At 49.3% G+C, this 18,373-nt stretch overlaps 1 protein-coding gene across 1 annotated transcript; it reads left to right on the forward strand.

The window, feature by feature from the left end:
- The first annotated feature begins 6,068 nt into the window (after positions 1-6,068).
- On the forward strand, positions 6,069-16,611 carry INHBB (inhibin subunit beta B). The gene is made up of 2 exons (XM_028742924.2): positions 6,069-8,031; positions 13,901-16,611. The coding sequence occupies exons 1-2, from the start codon at positions 7,617-7,619 to the stop codon at positions 14,674-14,676; spliced, it is 1,191 nt and encodes a 396-aa protein (XP_028598757.1). The 5' UTR covers positions 6,069-7,616; the 3' UTR covers positions 14,677-16,611.
- Positions 16,612-18,373: the final 1,762 nt, after the last annotated feature.

Consider the following 18,373-nt stretch of genomic DNA (forward strand, 5'->3'; position numbering starts at 1 on the left):
TAGTTTGTTTTTCCAAGTAAATATATTGAGCACCAAAGCATTAGCCTAGTTGGCTCATCTTGTTTGAGTGTGGGATGGCATCATGCTGTGAAGGATCCGAAACTTTAACCTCTGTGTGCAACACAGCAAGGAATGGAAGTTATATGGAAAGTCATAGAATGGTACAGTTGGAAGGGACAACCAGGGTCATCTAGTCCAACCCCCTGCAATACAGGAATCTTTTGCTCAACAAGGGCCTCCAACCCACGGCCCTGAGATTAAGAGTATCAAGCTCTACCAAGCAATGGACCAGTTTCAACACCACTAAACTACACTACTTATATAGACCTTGGCCTCATGCATTTCTTATTTCTCCTCTGCTGTAACTGCAAAGAAGAGTTCAGGAACACTGGCCTCAGCTTTTAAGTTCTCTATTACATGTGAGCTCTGGTTAGGCTAGGCTTAGTGAACAAGCCAAGAGAACAAACCATGGTTTGATCCTGATTCACTGATTGTTTAATGATTGTTTAAGCTGATTGTTTAAACTGGTCAGAGTTTCCCCAAGTTCAGATGTAACAAGGAACTCAGATAAGTTTTAAAGCTGAAGTGAAACTTTCCAATCTCCTCACGTTGGTGGTTCGAATCCGCACAACGGGGTGAGCTCCTGTTGCTCTGTCCCAGCTTCTGCCTACCTAGCAGTTCAAAAGCATGCCAGTGCAAGTAGATAAATAGGTACCGCTGTGGTGGGAAGGTAAACGGCGTTTCTGTGTGCTCTGGTGTACGTCACTGTGTTCCATTGCTCCAGAAGCAGTTTAGTCATGCTGGCCACATGACCCAAAAGGCTGTCTGTGGACAAACGCTGGCTCCCTCGGCCTGAAAGCGAGATGATCGCTGCACCCCATAGTTGCCTTTGACTGGACTTTACCATCTAGGGGTCCTTTACCTTTTTACCTAAACCATAACTTGGTGCTGTGTCTGAAACTGGCGCAAGAGGACACAATGATGAGAGCATATATCCAGCTAACCTACACTGGTTCTGTGGTGACTTCTCTCTGCTGAGCAGGTGGGGGATTAGTAGACCCATAGTCCCAAAGGGACTGTGTAGTCCTTGTTTCCTAGGTATAGGGAACAAGGCCAGCTATATGCACAAGAGTGCAGGTATCTTGCAAAAGAGGTAAACTCAGCATGACAAGCTACAGCTGTTAAAGGTTTGGGAGCCTTGTGTCCACTTTTGTGGTAGAATGTTCAGCTTTCTTTAAAAAAAGTAAATATGTAGCCCTTTTATTTGTGAATGAGTAAGGAAATGTATGTATGCAGTATCCCGCCCTGGCCAATAAGAAGTAATACAACACTAGCACATATATTTGAAGGGGAAGGGTTGTAGCCCAGTGGTATAAGCATCTGCTTTGCATGCAGAAGGTTGCGGGTTCAATCCCTGGCATCCCCATGTAAGATTGAGAGAGGCCCTGGAGAGTCTTTTGCCAGTCAGTGTGGTCTGGACAATACAGAGCTAGATGGAGTGATTGACCAGGTACGAGGCAGTTTCCTACGTTCCTTTATTCACCTTACCTGTACACGCAAGCCGTTACGCAACTATTCCTCACCTTTTATGCCCTTTCATCACAAAATTGTTGGCTCCTGGCCAGGGAATAAGCAAGCCTGGAGGTTCTAGGAAGATGCCAACGATCTGGGCTTCATTGGTTATGCCTCTAACCACTGTAAAAATGCCTTTGGTGTATATACCTAATAGTGTTTATATTTTTCATCTGTTTCTTTCTTGCATTTTCAGACCCCAAACCTCAACGTATGCCAGAGGGTAGCACGAGAGTGCTGAGCTTTCAAGGTGAGGAGGGGCAAGGAGGGGCGGTCTGCTGAAATGTTGCTGTGGGCTGGAAGATAGTCTTAAGAAGCTTCTGATCAGATGTGATTTAATCTGTTTCTGTCAAGTGAGTAGAAATCTGATCTGGAGATTGGAGATTAACCCAGATTTCTGCTAGGAGGGTCATAACACTTGACCCAATTACCTCATGCAGGTGGCACCTCTGGCACCATGACCATGAAGGAAGCTGGGAAGACCCAGTTTCACCTCTTCATCTTCCTTACACTTTGCTGTGTTGTTGAGGGGGTTCCTGCTGAAGAAAGTCAATAATAATAATAATATGCATTGCAAGAAGCTTCCTAATGCAGGTTGCTGTCTGAGAGCACTTTTAGGAGTAAGTCCGTGGGACTTTTAAAACCCCTAAGTGGTGCTTCTTAAGTAAATGACACAGAAAAGCATGGGAGAGGGATGGAAATGGCACTGGGCTGCCTCTGCATCAAGGAGTAGCCAACATCTCTCCAGATGTTGCACTACAGCTGCCACCATCCCAGACACATTGGCCATATTGGTTGCAGCTCATGGGAGTTGTAGTCGGGAGAGCACCACCTTGGCGACGCAATCCAGAGGGTTATTAGATTGCACAATGAGCGCACGTGTGTTCACGCGCGTGCAACTTTATTATGAACAGATCTGTTTGCCATCACACGCCTTGACGCGGCGCCGATGCTAACATAAAACTGCCCTAGAAGGAGAGGGAGAAAAGGCGCTTTCAGACAGCTGGCCCATTTCCAGCTGTAAGCGACAGGCGGAGCCCTTTGCCTAAAGTTTCCATGCCAGAGGCTGCCTGCCGCCGCCGCCGCCACCGTGGTATCGCGAAGACGATCGCTCGCCTGCCTGTGCCCGGCAGCGTCGCTTTCACCTGCTTTGTAAAGCAATCACCCCACCCGGGCCGAGGCTTGAGCCCCAAAGGGAAAAGGCGCCTGCCCTGCCCACAACAGCAGGTGAGCAAACTGCTGTTTCTACAAGCGCAGAGCCTTGGCATACTCTCTCCCCTGCCTCTCTTACTTAGCAGGTGTGATCGCAGCTCTGTCTGTGACGCAATATGTGCCCCTCCCCGCCAAGCCTGTCCCGGGAATGCCCTTTGAGTTATGGGCAACGTGTGTATGTGCGTGTGAGGAGAGAGAGAGTGTGTGTGTGGTATTTCTTCGGTGTCATCCTGCCTGTGCGTCCTTCCTGGCGCGTTGTGTTCTGTGGCGGCCTGTCCGAGGGAGGCGCTGCTGGTGATGCTGAGAACCGGAGCGCGCGCCAAACAGATCCAAGCGGCAAAATAGCCACGCGAGCGCTGCCTGACTCCGGATCAGCTGAAAGCCTCGAGACAATCCGAGGCATATTTACTTGGAAGTAAGTCCCCTCGAACTCAGTGGGGCTTGATTCTGAGTAAACGAGCTATGGGATTGCTCTGCAAGGCTCTTTCCCTAGGCACTGAACCCCCGGAGAAAGCCCCATTGCGCTCAGTGGGCCCGTACTTCTACGTTGACCCCTATAGGACTCCGTGGCATGTCTGCTTCAAATCACAATGGTGGGAGCATTTCTGAAAGGCGCATGGACGGAGCCGAATGATAAAGAACGACCGTAAAAGTTCCAGCACTTTGGTTTAACTCACGTGCGTGGTTAGTTACAGGTAGCTTCCTCCGGCATGAGCGTAGCCAGGATTTTTGTAGGGGGGGGGGGCAGAACCTCAGGTTTGTATTAATTTGTATTGATGGGGGGGCAGCTGCTCCCTGCCCCTCCCCCGGCTATGCCCCCCGGTGCTAAATGTGGCGATTATAATATCAGCCACCCAACTTCACTACCCTAGAGAGACGGATGCCAACCATTCTACTAGCCACAGAGTTGCCAACCGATCAGGTTTTGCATACTGCAGGGGAGGGGAGCCTGTGCATGCAATTGGGCTGATGTTGTGTTTAGGCTGTGCGCTCTTTTTGTTATTATTGTGGCTCGTAAATGCTGCTTTGCCGGGAAGGACTTGGTGAGAGAAGCCCTGTTGGGGAAAGTAAACTGGAGGGGGAAGCGTGCTGAGGATGTGACGTTGCACCGTGTGTGTGTGTGTGTGTGTGTGTGTGTGTGTGTGTGTGTGTGTGTGTGTGTGTTCGTTTCTGGCCAGCGCTCTCTCTTCGCCTTCGGGGAGCGCTCGCCTTTGTGCGGTGTTTTGTGCGTGTTGGCTTCGTGCGCTCGCTGGGTGGGTGTTCGTTTCTTTTGGCTCGCTGTCGCCCGAGCTAAGGGCAAGATTCCCACTGGCAGTGCCAGGTGCAAGCGCAGCGCCGCTCCTCCCCCCCCCCCCGCGTTCCCTGAGTTTCTCGGCCGCCCCCTCGGAGCTCGAGGCTGGCCATTAAGGATTCCGCTAGGCAAGCCAAAGGGACGCACAAGGCTGCACAGCCCAGCGCACTGAGGCGGTGCCAGGCTGGGGGTGGGGTGCACAAGCAGGCCAACCCCTCCGCCCTCCGCATTAGATAGGGGGAGAAAAGGACCGGCGCTGGGTTCCAAGGAGGTGGGGGAAGCACGGCGGAGAGTTGAGAAAAGCCAGGGATTTCCCCGAGGAGAGAGGAGCGGCTCAAGAGGCAGCGGCGACCGAAGCGAGAATGTCCCCAGAATATCAACAAGCAGAAAAGGCGCGCAGGGCACCAGTCAGCCCCTCGCCTTCTCTTTCTCTTCTCCCATTCTCCAGTCTTCCTCTCCACTTTTAGGAGCCGAGCAGTGGTTCCTCCCCACGCTTTCTCGTTGCATCTGGATAGGTAGGGACATCATTCTCGAGGTCAATTCTGTGAGCAAAAGCGACCAGAAAAAACGGTCCTCTGCAGGGAAAAACAAAACTTGGCGACCCCTTTGCCCAGTGCCAGACCTCCGAGTAGCGCAGGATTAATTCCCACCCTGCTATTTTCCCATAGAAAGAGGCGGTATATATAGATCTCATGCTGAGCGCATTCACCCACGTGCAGTTGCGCCTTGTTGCACTTCCTACATACAGGCAGCCTCTGCGCACCTGCGTGCAACTCATGGGCGAGGCCTTCTTCGGACACTGGCGATGAGCTTTCCAGACTTGTAATGCTCATCTCCAGTCAAGAAGGGTAGGGGACTGTTATTTCTATTTTGACATATGGGGAACAAGGCGGAGTGACGTGCTCCAGGCCACCCAAGCTGCCAGCCCCCGCACCCCGCTGCAATGGGATTTGCACCCAGGTCTCAGTCTCCACGTAACCATTGATAGCATGCCCGCCGACACACGGGTCCATAGACCGAAACATCATACTGAACATACTTCGGCTGGAACTGCACTTATCAGTATGCTGTGTGTGTGTGTGTGTGTGAGAGAGAGAGAGAGAGAGAGAGAGAGAGAGAGAGAGAGAGAGAGATTGGGCGGGCGGGCGGGCATGGATATGCTTGTTTAGAAGCAGGAATATACACTACATTTGAAACTGCTTTTGCCAAACATGCTCCAAAACAGACAATAGCAGCGCTCCTAGAGAGAGGTCCCAGTCCTGAAAAACTCAGGGGGCAGCCGGATGATCCCCTCCAGATGTTTCTGGACTACATCTGCAATAAGCCCAAGGCAGCATGGCCCACGAGATCAGGGGGCTTGTATACCATAAGAAACTGTTTTAGGTTCTGAAAGTGCCACGGACCTCTTCCACGTTTTAGCCACCCCTTTGGGCATTAGCTCAGCGATGGGAGCAATAAAACTGCTAGCACATTTGCAAAGCTAAGCAGCGTCCGGCATGGTTTCAAACTGGATGGGGAATCGCGTGTTGAGATTTCTTGGACTAGCTGACTCTCAGGGTCCCTTGCAACTCCACAATTACCTGATTCTAACAGCCCTGCAAGGAAGGCTAGTGCTGTTGCCATTCCCCATATCGCACAGAGAGGGCCCTGAAAGGGGAGGGCGAATGCGGCTTCCCCGAGACCACCTCGCTTCAACTGAGCTGGAGTTTCAGCCAGAGACATCGCAGCTCATGCTCTCAACCACCGCGCCATTCACCGGCTAATTAGTTTAATTGCGCTGCTGCTAACTTTATCCGGATTCCTCCTTTTCGCTGGCAATGAGTGTTGGACAAATGAGTGTTCCACGTAATATCCTTCTCTCCCTCTCGGTATTGAATGGCTGTCGCGGGGTGGGTGGGGGCGTAGTTAAAGGAACAAGCATAGTTAATATTTCCACATCAGGAAGTTGCTGCTGCAGAAGCCTGCAGGCGAAAATGCTTAATCTCGACAGTGCAGAGCCTGTGGCGCCTAGTCTGTTATAGGTTGGAGATCCCACGTGGTTTTAACTTCTGTATAAAAGTTTCTGTAGAAAAGTGGCCCAATGTTGTGATTTGGCAGGTCAAAAAGAAAGAAAGAAAAGAAAAGAAAAAGAAAGAAGGGGGGGGGGTTAAACCCGTCGCCAGGAGATTAGAGGCAGATAAGCGAGGAAGAACAAGGCGCTTCTCCAACCGAGACCTTCCACTTGGCGATCGGAGGCGGAACGTCAGGTTCAGGAGCTGGAGAGAGAGAGAGAATAAAACACAAGAAGGCACAGGCAAAGATCAACCGCGGCAGGAAGGCAGCGCGGTGGGTCTGCCTTTTTACTCACGAGAAGCCCAGTGCCAAATAACAAGAAGGGCGGGATTTGCTGAATGCGAAGGAAAGCCTGAACGGACGGCTACTTTGAAGCAGGACCTGCTGCCTTCGATTTGCAGTCGCTTCTGGAGCTTTTCTTGCCCGCTTTCTTCCGGGGCTTTAAACACTACTACTACTACTATTACTACTTGTATTTTTTTTATTTTTATTTAACTGTTTTAATGTGGACAGCTGCATGATCGCGGGATCTCCAGAAAGGGCCCCCATCGGCTGGGCTGGAGCCCCAACTTGACCCCCCTCCCGCAAAAGAGGGGAAAGTGTGGGGGAGAGGGAGTAGCCGCCTTTGTGGATCGGACTGAGTGTCCCCCCCACCCCGCGCGCGCCGCCGCCTTCCCCTCCCCTCCTCCTCCTCCTGCGCGCTGCCCGCTCTTGGCTTTCAGGTTAACTTCGCTTTGCCAGAGGCGGGCGAACCGAGGCTGCGGCGGCGGGCGCGGAAGGGAGAGCGAGCGAGCGAGCTAGGGAGGGCGCGCGCTCCCCGCGCCGAAGGAGACGCAGCCGCGGAGCGCAACGAGGGACCGCTCGCTTCGCGCGGACGGGAGTTGGCTCGCTTCCCCTTCTCTCCCCCCCCCCCCCCGCCTTGTGGCAAAGGGACAGAGGGAGGCACCGCTGCCGGGAGTGCGCCCAGCTCGCCGCGATAAATTGGATTGACTCTCTCAAGCTGCCCAGTTGATCCTCCGCGCCACCCCTCCCCCTCCCCTCTGGCCTTCCGATGACTCTGGACTAAAAAAGATCGCCCTCCTCCCCACCCACCCCCGGTGTCCGCACTCCCCCCACCCCTCTTTTTCCTTTTTGGCTGGACTCTGCGCGAGCTGGAGGCGAACAAACTGAAACCATGAAGCAGGAGCTGTCGGCTTCGGAGATGCCCGCTGGCAACTGACCGCCGGGAGGCCGCCGGGGGACTCGGGCTCTCCGGGATCGCACCCTCTCCGCCCGCCCCCCGCCCTGCCGCTCTCGGCGGACCGGCTCCCAACTTGCCGCCTTGCCTCCCGCCGACCTGCTCCCTGGCTGGCCAGCCGAGGGGGACGCCCGGATCCGGCTCGCCGGCCTCCCCCCGTCCTCCCCAACATAGCGCCCCCTTGAGCGCCGCGCACCCCTCTCGGGCGCTCGCCGGCTCGCATCGCCGCGCCGGACCTGCCTGGAGCTCGGCATGGACGGGGCGGCTCGGAGGGGGGCCCTGGCCGCGCTGCTGCTGCTCCTGCTGCTGGCCGCCTGCTGGCTGGTGCTGGGCGCCGGTGCCTCGCCGACCCCTCCCGGAGCCGCCCCGCAGCAGGACACTTGCACCTCGTGCGGCTTCCGGCGGCCTCCCGAGGAGCGCGGGGCCGTGGACGGCGATTTCCTGGAGGCCGTCAAGCGGCACATCCTGAGCCGCCTGCAGATGCGAGAGCGGCCCAACATCACCCACGCCGTGCCCAAGGCGGCCATGGTCACGGCGCTGCGCAAGCTGCACGCCGGCAAGGTGCGCGACGACGGCCGCGTCGAGATCCCCAGCCTGGACGGCCAGGCCAGCGGCGGCCCCGCGGCGCACGAGCAGCTCTCCGAGATCATCAGCTTCGCCGAGACAGGTGGGCCGCCCGCGCGTCGACCTAGCCCGCTTTGACCTCTTTGCCCTCCGCACCCATCACCTACCCTCCTCGGTCTGTATGCCCTAAGCATCCAGTCTTCCACCCCCAGCAGTTTCTCGACCTCCAGCAAACCCTTCTCGGCCTCCCACCCAGGCGCATGTCCCCGCCCCGCACCTTGCAACCTTGAAGTTAAACATTTCTGTTTTGGACGCAGTTTGTCCAATCCAGCACTGTCTACCCGCCCAATCTATCTGTGTTATGCTATCCGTTTTCCTTCTTTTGCCGATTACTTTCTGTTAGCTCACTTCTTGTTGTTTAGTCGTGTCTGACGCTTCATGACCCCATGGACCAGAGCACGCCAGGCACTCCTGTCTTCCACTGCCTCCCGCAGCTTGGTCAAACTCATGTTCAAGAACCAACCAGCTTCAAGATGTCCAGCCATCTCGTCCTCTGTCGTCCCCTTCTCCTTGTGCCCTCCATCTTTCCCAACATCAGGGTCTTTTCCAGGGAATCTTCTCTTCTCATGAGGTGGCCAAAGTATTGGAGCCTCAGCTTCACGATCTGTCCTTCCAGTGAGCACTCAGGGCTGATTTCCTTCAGAATGGATAGGTTTGATCTTCTTGCAGTCCATGGGACTCTCAAGAGTCTCCTCCAGCACCATAATTCAAAAGCATCAATTCTTTGGCGATCAGCCTTCTTTATGGTCCAGTTCTCACTTCCATACATCAGTACTGGGAAAACCATAGCTTTAACTATACGGACCTTTGTTGGCAAGGTGATGTCTCTGCTTTGTTAGCTCACTAGCACCCCATTAATTTATTTGCCCTGCAGGCCGGATTCCTGCCTCACTGGTTTTTATGTAAATCTCATTCTTGCCTTCATCCCTTCATTTGTTAGCTTGTCATGCAGATCTAGTCATTGTCTCTTTGACGTGTACAGCACCCTTCTAGTCCAGGGGCACATCCCTCTCACTTACCTTGTTTATTCATCTGCATTAGCTGCTTCACTCTGTGCTCTCCTTCACTTTACTGGTCCTTATTCCAGCACATCTACTGTGCCAGCTCATTCACCCATCCAGCTAAGAAGAGCCTTTCCTTCCCCAGACTTATACATCCATGTAGGGTACTCTCAGGCACCTCTCCTATACTCACATGGGTATATCCTTCCCACGACCCATTTACTATTTCTCATGCCACCCATCTCTTCTTTTCCACCTCCTTATCTGTTCCTTATCCACACGCTCCATTTTCTAGTGTCCTACGGGATAGTTACCCTTCCATCCCTAACATTGTGTGACTTCTTCTCTTCGTCCAGTAATCCACCCTCATACCTTTTTGCATCCATCCATCCTCCTAACTCACCCGTGGATTCATCTCCTATGCTCACTTTCAATACCAGTCAGGTACCTGTCACACATAGGCATCACTTTATATGCCTGTTCAGTACACCCACCTATTTACCTTTCTACTAACATCCCACTCATTCAGTCATCTCCTTCCTCATCTCATTCAACTTCAGGTATATTCTTTTCTTCCTCCTTGCCATTCAAATCCTCTGCTGCACATACCTGTCCAACCCATGTCATCTAATCCCCTTGGTTGACCTACACTCTCCATGTATTCTAAATTTTATGATCTTGCATACAGTACCCACTTGGTGATCCCATCCATCCATCCATCCACTATATATCATGTTGAGTTTTATATGCACCCCTCTATCCTTAAACCTATCACATACCTCTTTATTGTTTTCTATTTCCTTATTCCATACTCATCCATTCACACACACTTTCAAACCATGCATAGTAGTGAATTGGTACTGAACCAGCCTATTTATTTATTTCCCACAAAACAGTCAGCCCTGTCGTATTTTTCCATGCACTATAATTGCCACATATGACCCATTCATCAGCAATATCTGTTCAACTTAATCTCAGTTTCTTGTAACATCCATTTTGCTACTTTTGGTACTATGCCTCTCCATGGTTCTTTAATGGTAATCTAGTCTTTATAGCATTGCCTCCATCCATCCACCATTCCTGGTTTAGTCAATCTAAGCTTGGTTCTGAAACAGTCATTTCATCATTCTCAGGCTGATTATCACTCATCTATCTAAAATGCCATAAGTATCTGCTCTCCATCTTCTTTATCCACCCATCCTATCAACTTGAGCAAGATGCTCTTGCTCAGTAACCTACCCTATACCATATCTCCTTTGGTATCCCTAACTACAGAAGTGTAGATTTTCTTTTTAATGTATGCTTCTTCGGTTAGGTACTACAGCTTGTTAGCTAGTCTACCAGAATGCTTTAGTTTCTCTCTGTCTACCTCTAAGCTTCTCCACCAATGCATACAACAGATTGTCATTTTCAAACTGTTTTACGGTATAACTTGAGGGTTCATTGGAAACTTATCAGTGAAGTTCAGCAGTGGTGAACAAGCTTTCATTCCTCACAGAATGCAGCCACAGTGTTTTAAGCTACACTCTCAGTTTGTCTAGGGCTGGGCTGGGAAAACTTAGCTGGTCCAGAAGTTCCATCCTTTATGGCCCATCTGATGAGAGTTGGTATCAAACAGCATCAGGAGGGCCACTGATTCCCCATCCCTAATTGTGCCCACACGAGCTGAGTTTGCGCAAGGCATGTGCCCCTAAATTCATTTCCACGTGCTAGGAATCTATGGCAGATAGCCAGGAATCTTTTCAGCAGACCACGTGACATGGGAAAGGTTCTATTAAGGTAGAAAGTCCAAAAACCGCTGTAAGAGCTGCAGGTTCAGGGGAGGGGATAGCTGAATGGATGAAGAGACGTGCTGCAAGAATAGATAGGTGGATGGTGGATGGCTCTATTAAACCTATTAGTTCTCTTTCTCTTTCTCCCTCTTTCACTTCATTTATTACTTTCTCTTTATCACCATCAAAAATACTTGGCTTGTGTGTTTTGCTTGTCCATTACTTGCTTACTATATGTACAAATTTCCAAGCTGCAGGCAGGTCAAGAGCTACGCTTTGGATGCCTAGAGGACAAGGAAGGTGGCTTTCCAGAGGCTGTTCAGCTCCAACTCCCAGCTGCTCCAGCCAGCATGGCCAGGAGTCTGAGAAGATGGGAGTTAGAGTCCAACAGCACCTGAAAGGTCACTAGTTCCCTATCCCTGCTATAGGGTGTAGGAAGCCTAGTGGTGTGGCGCTGAGATACATACAATAATTCATATGGTGTACAAGGTGTTCTTTCTGCCAGGGTCCCAGAAAGCACATGATAAGAATACATGCTCATTTGAAATGATAAAGTACTATGAGAAGATCACAAGAACTCAATGATTAGGAGCAGCTGAAGCTGCCTTATACTGAGTCAGACTATTAACTCACTATTGTTGATACTGGCAGTGGCTGTCTAGAGCAGTGTTTCCCAACCTTGTGCCTCCAGATGTTTTTGGCCTACAACTCCCATCATCCCTGACTAGCAAGACCAGTGGCAAGGGATGATGGGAATTGTAGGCCAAAAACAGCTGGAGGCACAAGGTTGGGAAACACTGGTCTAGAGCTTCATGCAGGGGACATTCCCAGCCCCACCTGGAGATGCTGAGGACTGGACCTGAGATCTTCTGTACGCAAAGTTCAACCACCCAGCTAATTGTGCCTTCCCTTTTGGACCAGATTTAAATGGCACTGTAACAAGGATTCAGTAGTTCTAGATGACAATGGCAGTGTTGAGGTTTCTATTTCTGGTATACTGGATGAAATGGAATTGAATGAAGAATATTGGGTGAAGCCATGATTGGACCAATCCTGTGCATGCCTATTTAGAAATCAGTCCTGCTGAGTTCAATGGCACTTTCCTAGGTAAGTGTGCATAGGATTTTAACCACAGGGGTCAGAAAGGTTTAGGTTAAGAGATGTCAGTGACATGTTTGACAGCTCCTCCCATTTATTGTTCATATTATAAAAAATAAAAGTACAAATGAGAAGGTAGCAACCAAATGCTGTAGCATTTGTTTTTTGGCTTTTCATAGAATTGTAGAGTTGGCAGGGACCATGAGTGTCATCTAGTCCAACTCCTTGCAATGCAGGAATATTTCACCCCATGTGGGGCTTGAACCCACAACCCTGAGATTAAGAGTCTCATGCTCTACTGACTGAGCTATTTCTTCCATGAAGAGATACCAGGCACAAGTCAGCATTGCTTAGCTCACTGAGCAATATTAGTGGGATTTGTAGTAAGTCTTTATGCTTGGGGTGTACACTTGGTACCTGTGGTAAACACACACACACACACACACACACACACACACACACACACACACACACACCATTAACTTTTCCAGGAGCAGTAGAGGCTGAACCATTAGTTGAATGGGGCACTGCACCAATAGCCTCTATCTTCCCTCAGGCAGCGCCCACTTGCCTGCCAGTCCATGGATGGCATTGCATGTCAACTTTCTGGCTGCTGCTAGCTGGTGGTGGGTGCCTAGAACCTGTCCCCTGACACCTAGTTATGTATGTTCATGAAGTATGTTTGTATGGTATAGCATATCTCCACCTGCAGTTCAGTACGGGGCAGTCCAGATAGACACTGATTTATACTTCAGTAAGAAGGTGGCCTGGACGTGGGTGGCGCTGTGGGTAAAAGCCTCAGCGCCTAGGGCTCGCCGATCGAAACGTCGGTGGTTCGAATCCCCGCGGCGGGGTGCGCTCCTGTTGTTCGGTCCCAGCGCCTGCCAACCTAGCAGTTCAAAAGCACCCCTAAGTGCAAGTAGATAAATAGGGACCGCTTACTAGCGGGAAGGTAAACGGCGTTCCGTGTGCTGCTCTGGCTCGCCAGATGCAGCTTGTCACGCTGGCCACGTGACCCGGAAGTGTCTCCGGACAGCGCTGGCCCCCGGCCTCTTGAGTGAGATGGGCGCACAACCCTAGAGTCTGTCAAGACTGGCCCGTACGGGCAGGGGTACCTTTACCTTTAAAGAAGGTGGCCTAGTGGGATGCGGGTAGCACTGTGGGTTAAACCACAGAGCTTAGGACTTGCTAATCAGAAGGTCGGCGGTTCGAATCCCCATGATGGGGTGAGCTCCCGTTGCTCGGTCCCTGCTCCTGCCAACCTAGCAGTTCGAAAGCACGTCAAAGTGCAATTAGATAAATAGGTACCGCTCTGGCGGGAGGGTAAACGGTCTTTCTGTGTGCTGCTCTGGTTCGCCAGAAGTGGCTTAGTCATGCTGGCCACATGACTCAGAAGCTGTACGCCGGCTCCCTCAGCCATTAAAGCGAGATGAGCGCCGCAACCCCAGAGTCAGTCATGACTGGACCTAATGGTCAGGGGTCCCTTTACCTTTACCTAAGAAGGTGGCCTTAGTTAACTGGACTAGTAAAGAGCCTTTATTTCCCAAGGATCATGGGGCTGCTGGGTGAGATTACAGCACATCTAAACTGTAACCAAATCCTTTTTCTGCAAAATGTTCTCTGATTGTTAGCAACCTGTGCTTTCTGGGAAAATTATACACGAAGGCTGCCATTGCCAGGCCAACACTTTAAAAAACGCCATTAATTAGTACTTATCCAGGTGCTCACAGAGTTCCTTTCATGGCTCTCAATCTCTCTGACCTTAATTGCTGATTTCTAAGGATCTGGTATTTTTTTCACCTATAGCCTGATTAGTTTCTCTCTGGGAACTCACTCAGCAATGGGTTTATAAATACTGACTCAGCCGCCAAGCTCACTTTGCAATTTACACTTATCCATTTACCTTTGGTCATTTTATTTATCTACATTATTATTACCTTTCTGGGCATTTAGTAATTTGCTGCGGATATTTCCTTTAAAAACAAAGCAAAGCAGCACACCTTTCTGAACTTAACGGCATTTCTTCCCCCTTGCATCTTAGATGACCTGGCTTCCTCTCGAGTGCGCCTCTATTTCTTCATTTCCAACGAAGGGAATCGGAACTTGTTTGTGGTTCAAGCCAACCTGTGGCTTTACTTGAAGCTGCTTCCATATGTCTTGGAGAAAGGCAGCCGGCGGAAAGTAAGAGTCAAAGTGTATTTCCAAGACCCGGACACTAGCAGCAAGTGGAATGTGGTTGAAAAGAAAGTTGATCTCAAAAGAAGTGGCTGGCACACATTTCCCATGACAGAACCAATCCAGGCTCTGTTTGAGAAAGGGGAAAGAAGACTGAACTTGGATGTTCAGTGCGAAGGCTGCGAAGAGTATTCAGTGCTGCCAATTTATGTGGACCCCGGGGACGAGTCTCACCGGCCTTTTTTAGTGGTGCAAGCCCGCTTGGCTGACAACAAGCACAGAATCCGGAAAAGAGGCCTGGAGTGTGATGGCAGGACCAATTTATGTTGCAGGCAACAGTTTTTCATTGACTTTAGACTCATTGGATGGAATGACTGGATCATAGCGCCACATGGTTACAATGGGAATTACTGTGAAGGGAGCTGCCCGGCCTATTTGGCTGGTGTCCCGGGCTCAGCTTCCTCTTTTCACACCGCAGTGGTGAATCAGTACCGCATGCGAGGGCTGAACCCAGGCACTGTGAACTCCTGTTGCATCCCGACCAAACTTAGCTCGATATCCATGCTGTACTTTGATGACGAATACAACATCGTGAAGAGGGACGTTCCCAATATGATTGTGGAAGAATGTGGTTGCGCCTGATTTGGGGAAGGGGTGTGTTTGACAAGGGACAGGAGGTCTAGGACATTCCCATACAGAAATGGAATTAGAAGGGTGGTTTTTGCTGAATATTCTTCCAGGCATGGATGTTTTATATATATATAAAAAATCACCGCAGAGAGGCAACAGCAGCAAGGAGCAGAGATTACAACAGCAGCAAAGATATGTGTATTGTTTCACTCTGTTGTCAGGGCCGTGGCAGTTCGTGGTTCTTGGACACTAAACTATGCTACCACTTATAGACTAATGCTATGAAGTACCTTAATCCCACCCACACACCCAAGGACACAAAGCACACACACACAGAGAGAGAGAGAGCGCGATACACACAAACACACACGGTTGCATGATGCAGATTGGAGGACAGAAGCAAGTTTAAACAAAGAAAGGAAAGGGAGTTAAATGTCTGCCAGTGATTAAAAAACAATACAGTGGGCCAATAGCCATTTCATCTGTCAGCCAGCCAGGCATGTGTTTAGAATGAAACCACAGGGAAGCACAAAAAGAGAAAACAGTCTAATATATTCGCATACGCAGGTATTTAAGTGACCAAACGACCAACCTTCACCTCTAAGGTCTAAAAAAAAAAGGGAAGGAGTAGCAGGCTACCTGATTTACAGCATGATGAGCCCTTCCTATTGAGGTTAAACATAATGTGTATATATATATATTTTTAAAGAAATCACAAATGGCCTATAGCACTTCCAGAGTAGAATATTGCTACGAGAGAAATATACTTAAGCAAGTACCATGAGCTTAATATAATCACAGTTGCTGTATTCTTCTGAATGGTATGTTGGCATGATTTCATGCTTTTAACGGGCTATGAGATACTCCCATCCTCACCCCATGTGGGATCGGTATCCTGGCCGCATCATCTCAAAAAGGGCTTGGGTCCATCCTGTCCCCATTTTTTGTTCGCTATTCATCTCAACAGTCTTCACCTTCTCAGAACATCGGCGACATCAAAAGTTGCAGCTTGTGTCCCGCGTCAGGGGAATCAGCGAGAGCAGGCTTGGAGCGGCTGGGGAGGAGTAACAGGGAGAAGAGGAAACGGATGGTGGTGGTGATGAATTATAGCCACACAGTGGATACATTTTGAGGGAGTGTATGCGGGTGTGGAAATGCAAGGCGTTTTGTAACGGTTGAGGAACATTGAAGAAGACTTACGGATGGGGGGGGGGACAAGAGTGGGGAGAGGGTTTTTTTAATTAAAAAAAACCCCTTCCCAGAATATGTCAAGGATGGCTGCAGAGCTCAAACCCCACCCCCCCATGCTACAGCATAGCACTCACAAACTGCTTGAATGCACATTATTATAGCACTTGCAGATTTCAATGCCTTGAATGGTTGGGACTTGATGGCGCACTTCTCTTTGCTCACTTATCTCTAGGTTAAAAACAAGTGCCGCATGAGCTATGCAATTTTTAAAAAAGTGTTGACCCGTACTAGACGAAACTGGACTGAAATGAGATGACTTTTTAATATTTTTTTTATACTTGAAATTAAATCTTTTGCTTCTTTTTTTTAAAAGCGAATGATTGCTTTTCATGTTTGCACTGATGTAGTTGCACGACTTAGTCAAGAGAAAACTGCCATTTGAAGAAGAAGAAAAAAGGTTATTTTTATAGCAGCAATAATAATGATGATGATGATGATGATGATGATGAACACAGTGAAATGTATTATACATAAGATTTTGGAACCAAAGAGGCCAACATATTAATTGTAATTTTTATCAGATGGCAAGGTCATCATATATCTATATATCATGTAATGATACTGAATACTCTGCTGTGAGGCCTACCAATTTTTTTTCAGGGTACAAAATTGATTCTGTGACATTTGGGTCAGTGTCTTTTCTATACCAACAACACATAGCAGACGAGATGTGCATCCTTTAAAAAAGAAGAAGAAGAAAGAAAGAAAGAAAACCCCAGTTGTTGTTTATTTAATAAAGTCCCTTATAGGTTCTGTTCCATAATAATTTAAATACAAAACAACTTTCACTTAGATTTTGCTGTCAGAGTATTTTACATTTGTGTACAGTTTAAGTAAATAAAATGGAGCGAGAGAGAAAAAAAAGTTTGAGGGCTGCAGTTTTCCTGGACTGTTTCAGAAACCCCTTTGTTACAAAGTATATCCAAAGCTGGAGAGGACCAAAGCCTCATCGCTGAAGGTGCTTACATGCCACTGAATGGGACCACGCATGCGTAACCGTTTGTTGGATAAGCCAAGGAGTGCAGGTGCAAGCCTCGTTCAATTCCACACATGATTAAGGTTAGGCACACACAATCTGGGGGCAGGTGGGACACAGCCGAGGGCCAAGATTAACTGGGAAGGAGTTTGCTTTTTTGCTCTCACCCTCCCTTTCAGAATCTTCCTAGAAATCATCTTGTACCAAGACAATGGCCTTCCTTTTTTTCTGCAGGGGGTGGAATAGCCCATATGAGCTGGGCTGGTGGTTTTCAAGCTGGTTATGTAAAGGGAATGTATTCCACCTTGGCTTGTTTGCTGTGGGATGAGTGTCACCCACAGGATCTCTGCAGGGGATGGTATGTGTGTAGTTTTAGAAAGCACAGTCAGTAGCTCAGCATGCTGGTCTCCCAATCACCTTGTGTAGCCTAAGTGAATGCTTGGTGACCTGACTAGGGTGGTCACTTACAGGTGAAAAAGAAGAAATGAATCCCCCCTCAAAAGAGGACAAAACAACCATCGCCACCACCCAGATTTGCAAAAAAAATTCCAAATTCAATAGCTGCAAATGTAGAAATAATTATGCTAATTTAAGCAGAAATGCAGCACATGTCACCATAGCAGGGAAGGCTGTGTCCAGGTTACCTTTATGCCTACCTAGTCTGATGCCCAGCTGCTGATGGGCAGCCTTAGGGTATCTGCTCGCCTCTTCTTACAGTTCTTCATCATGAAGCTTGACTTGGACCAGCTGGCATTCTGTTAAGTGGGACACAAGGCCACCCAAGACTCCTGCCACGATGCAACTCAAGGTTGGTAAGACTGACACACTGTCTTCTAGGGGTGGTTGTGTGATATTGCAGTTATTCTTCCTGAGTTAGTCCTGAACACATTCAGGTCAAGCCTGGGGTCCCCTGGAAAATCAGTGGCCTATGCAATTTGTAGCCTTGAGACAGCAGCTAGGATTTGTTCAGACATGTCATGTCTTACAGAGAGAGGGAGAGCTGAAGGGTATAGTGTCCATTTCCAGACTAGTACTGTACTAGCTATGGTGCAATCCAATGCAGGGCATTGGGGGTTTTCTCCTTAGTCACATGAATGCTATTACTTAGGGCTTGATCACCGAGCAAAATGCGACCTCTGTTTCTGTCTGCACTGCACAGTGTAGATAGTGGAACCGCTTGGCTTCTCCTCAGACTATACCAATAGCCATGGAAGTCTGGCCTTCAGAACAGAGTGTAATCTTGCAGTTGTTTCCTGTTTTGCATTATAACAACTGACTGTGATGCAGCGTAGGTAATTCTGTTGGTGCTATGCAGAATTAGGGCCTAACTGGACAAGGTAATAGGGACTCTTAATCTGGATCTCTCAGTTCTTTACAGTTTAGGAAACAGCCACATAAGTCAAACCCTCAATTTGTATATGGGATCACAAAACGGGGGCGGGGGGGCAGGTATTCCTTCCCTCCAGTGATATTTTCCCAATG

This window comes from Podarcis muralis, chromosome 1 (assembly GCF_964188315.1).
Source record: "Podarcis muralis chromosome 1, rPodMur119.hap1.1, whole genome shotgun sequence".
In the NCBI taxonomy this organism is placed as follows: Eukaryota; Metazoa; Chordata; class Lepidosauria; order Squamata; family Lacertidae; genus Podarcis; species Podarcis muralis.

Coding starts and splice junctions, on each gene's coding strand:
- INHBB (XM_028742924.2), top strand. CDS start 7,617: ATGGACGGGGCGGCTCGGAGGGGGGCCCTGGCCGCGCTGCTGCTGCTC. Junction 8,032..13,900: donor CATCAGCTTCGCCGAGACAG/GTGGGCCGCCCG, acceptor CTTGCATCTTAG/ATGACCTGGCTTCCTCTCGA.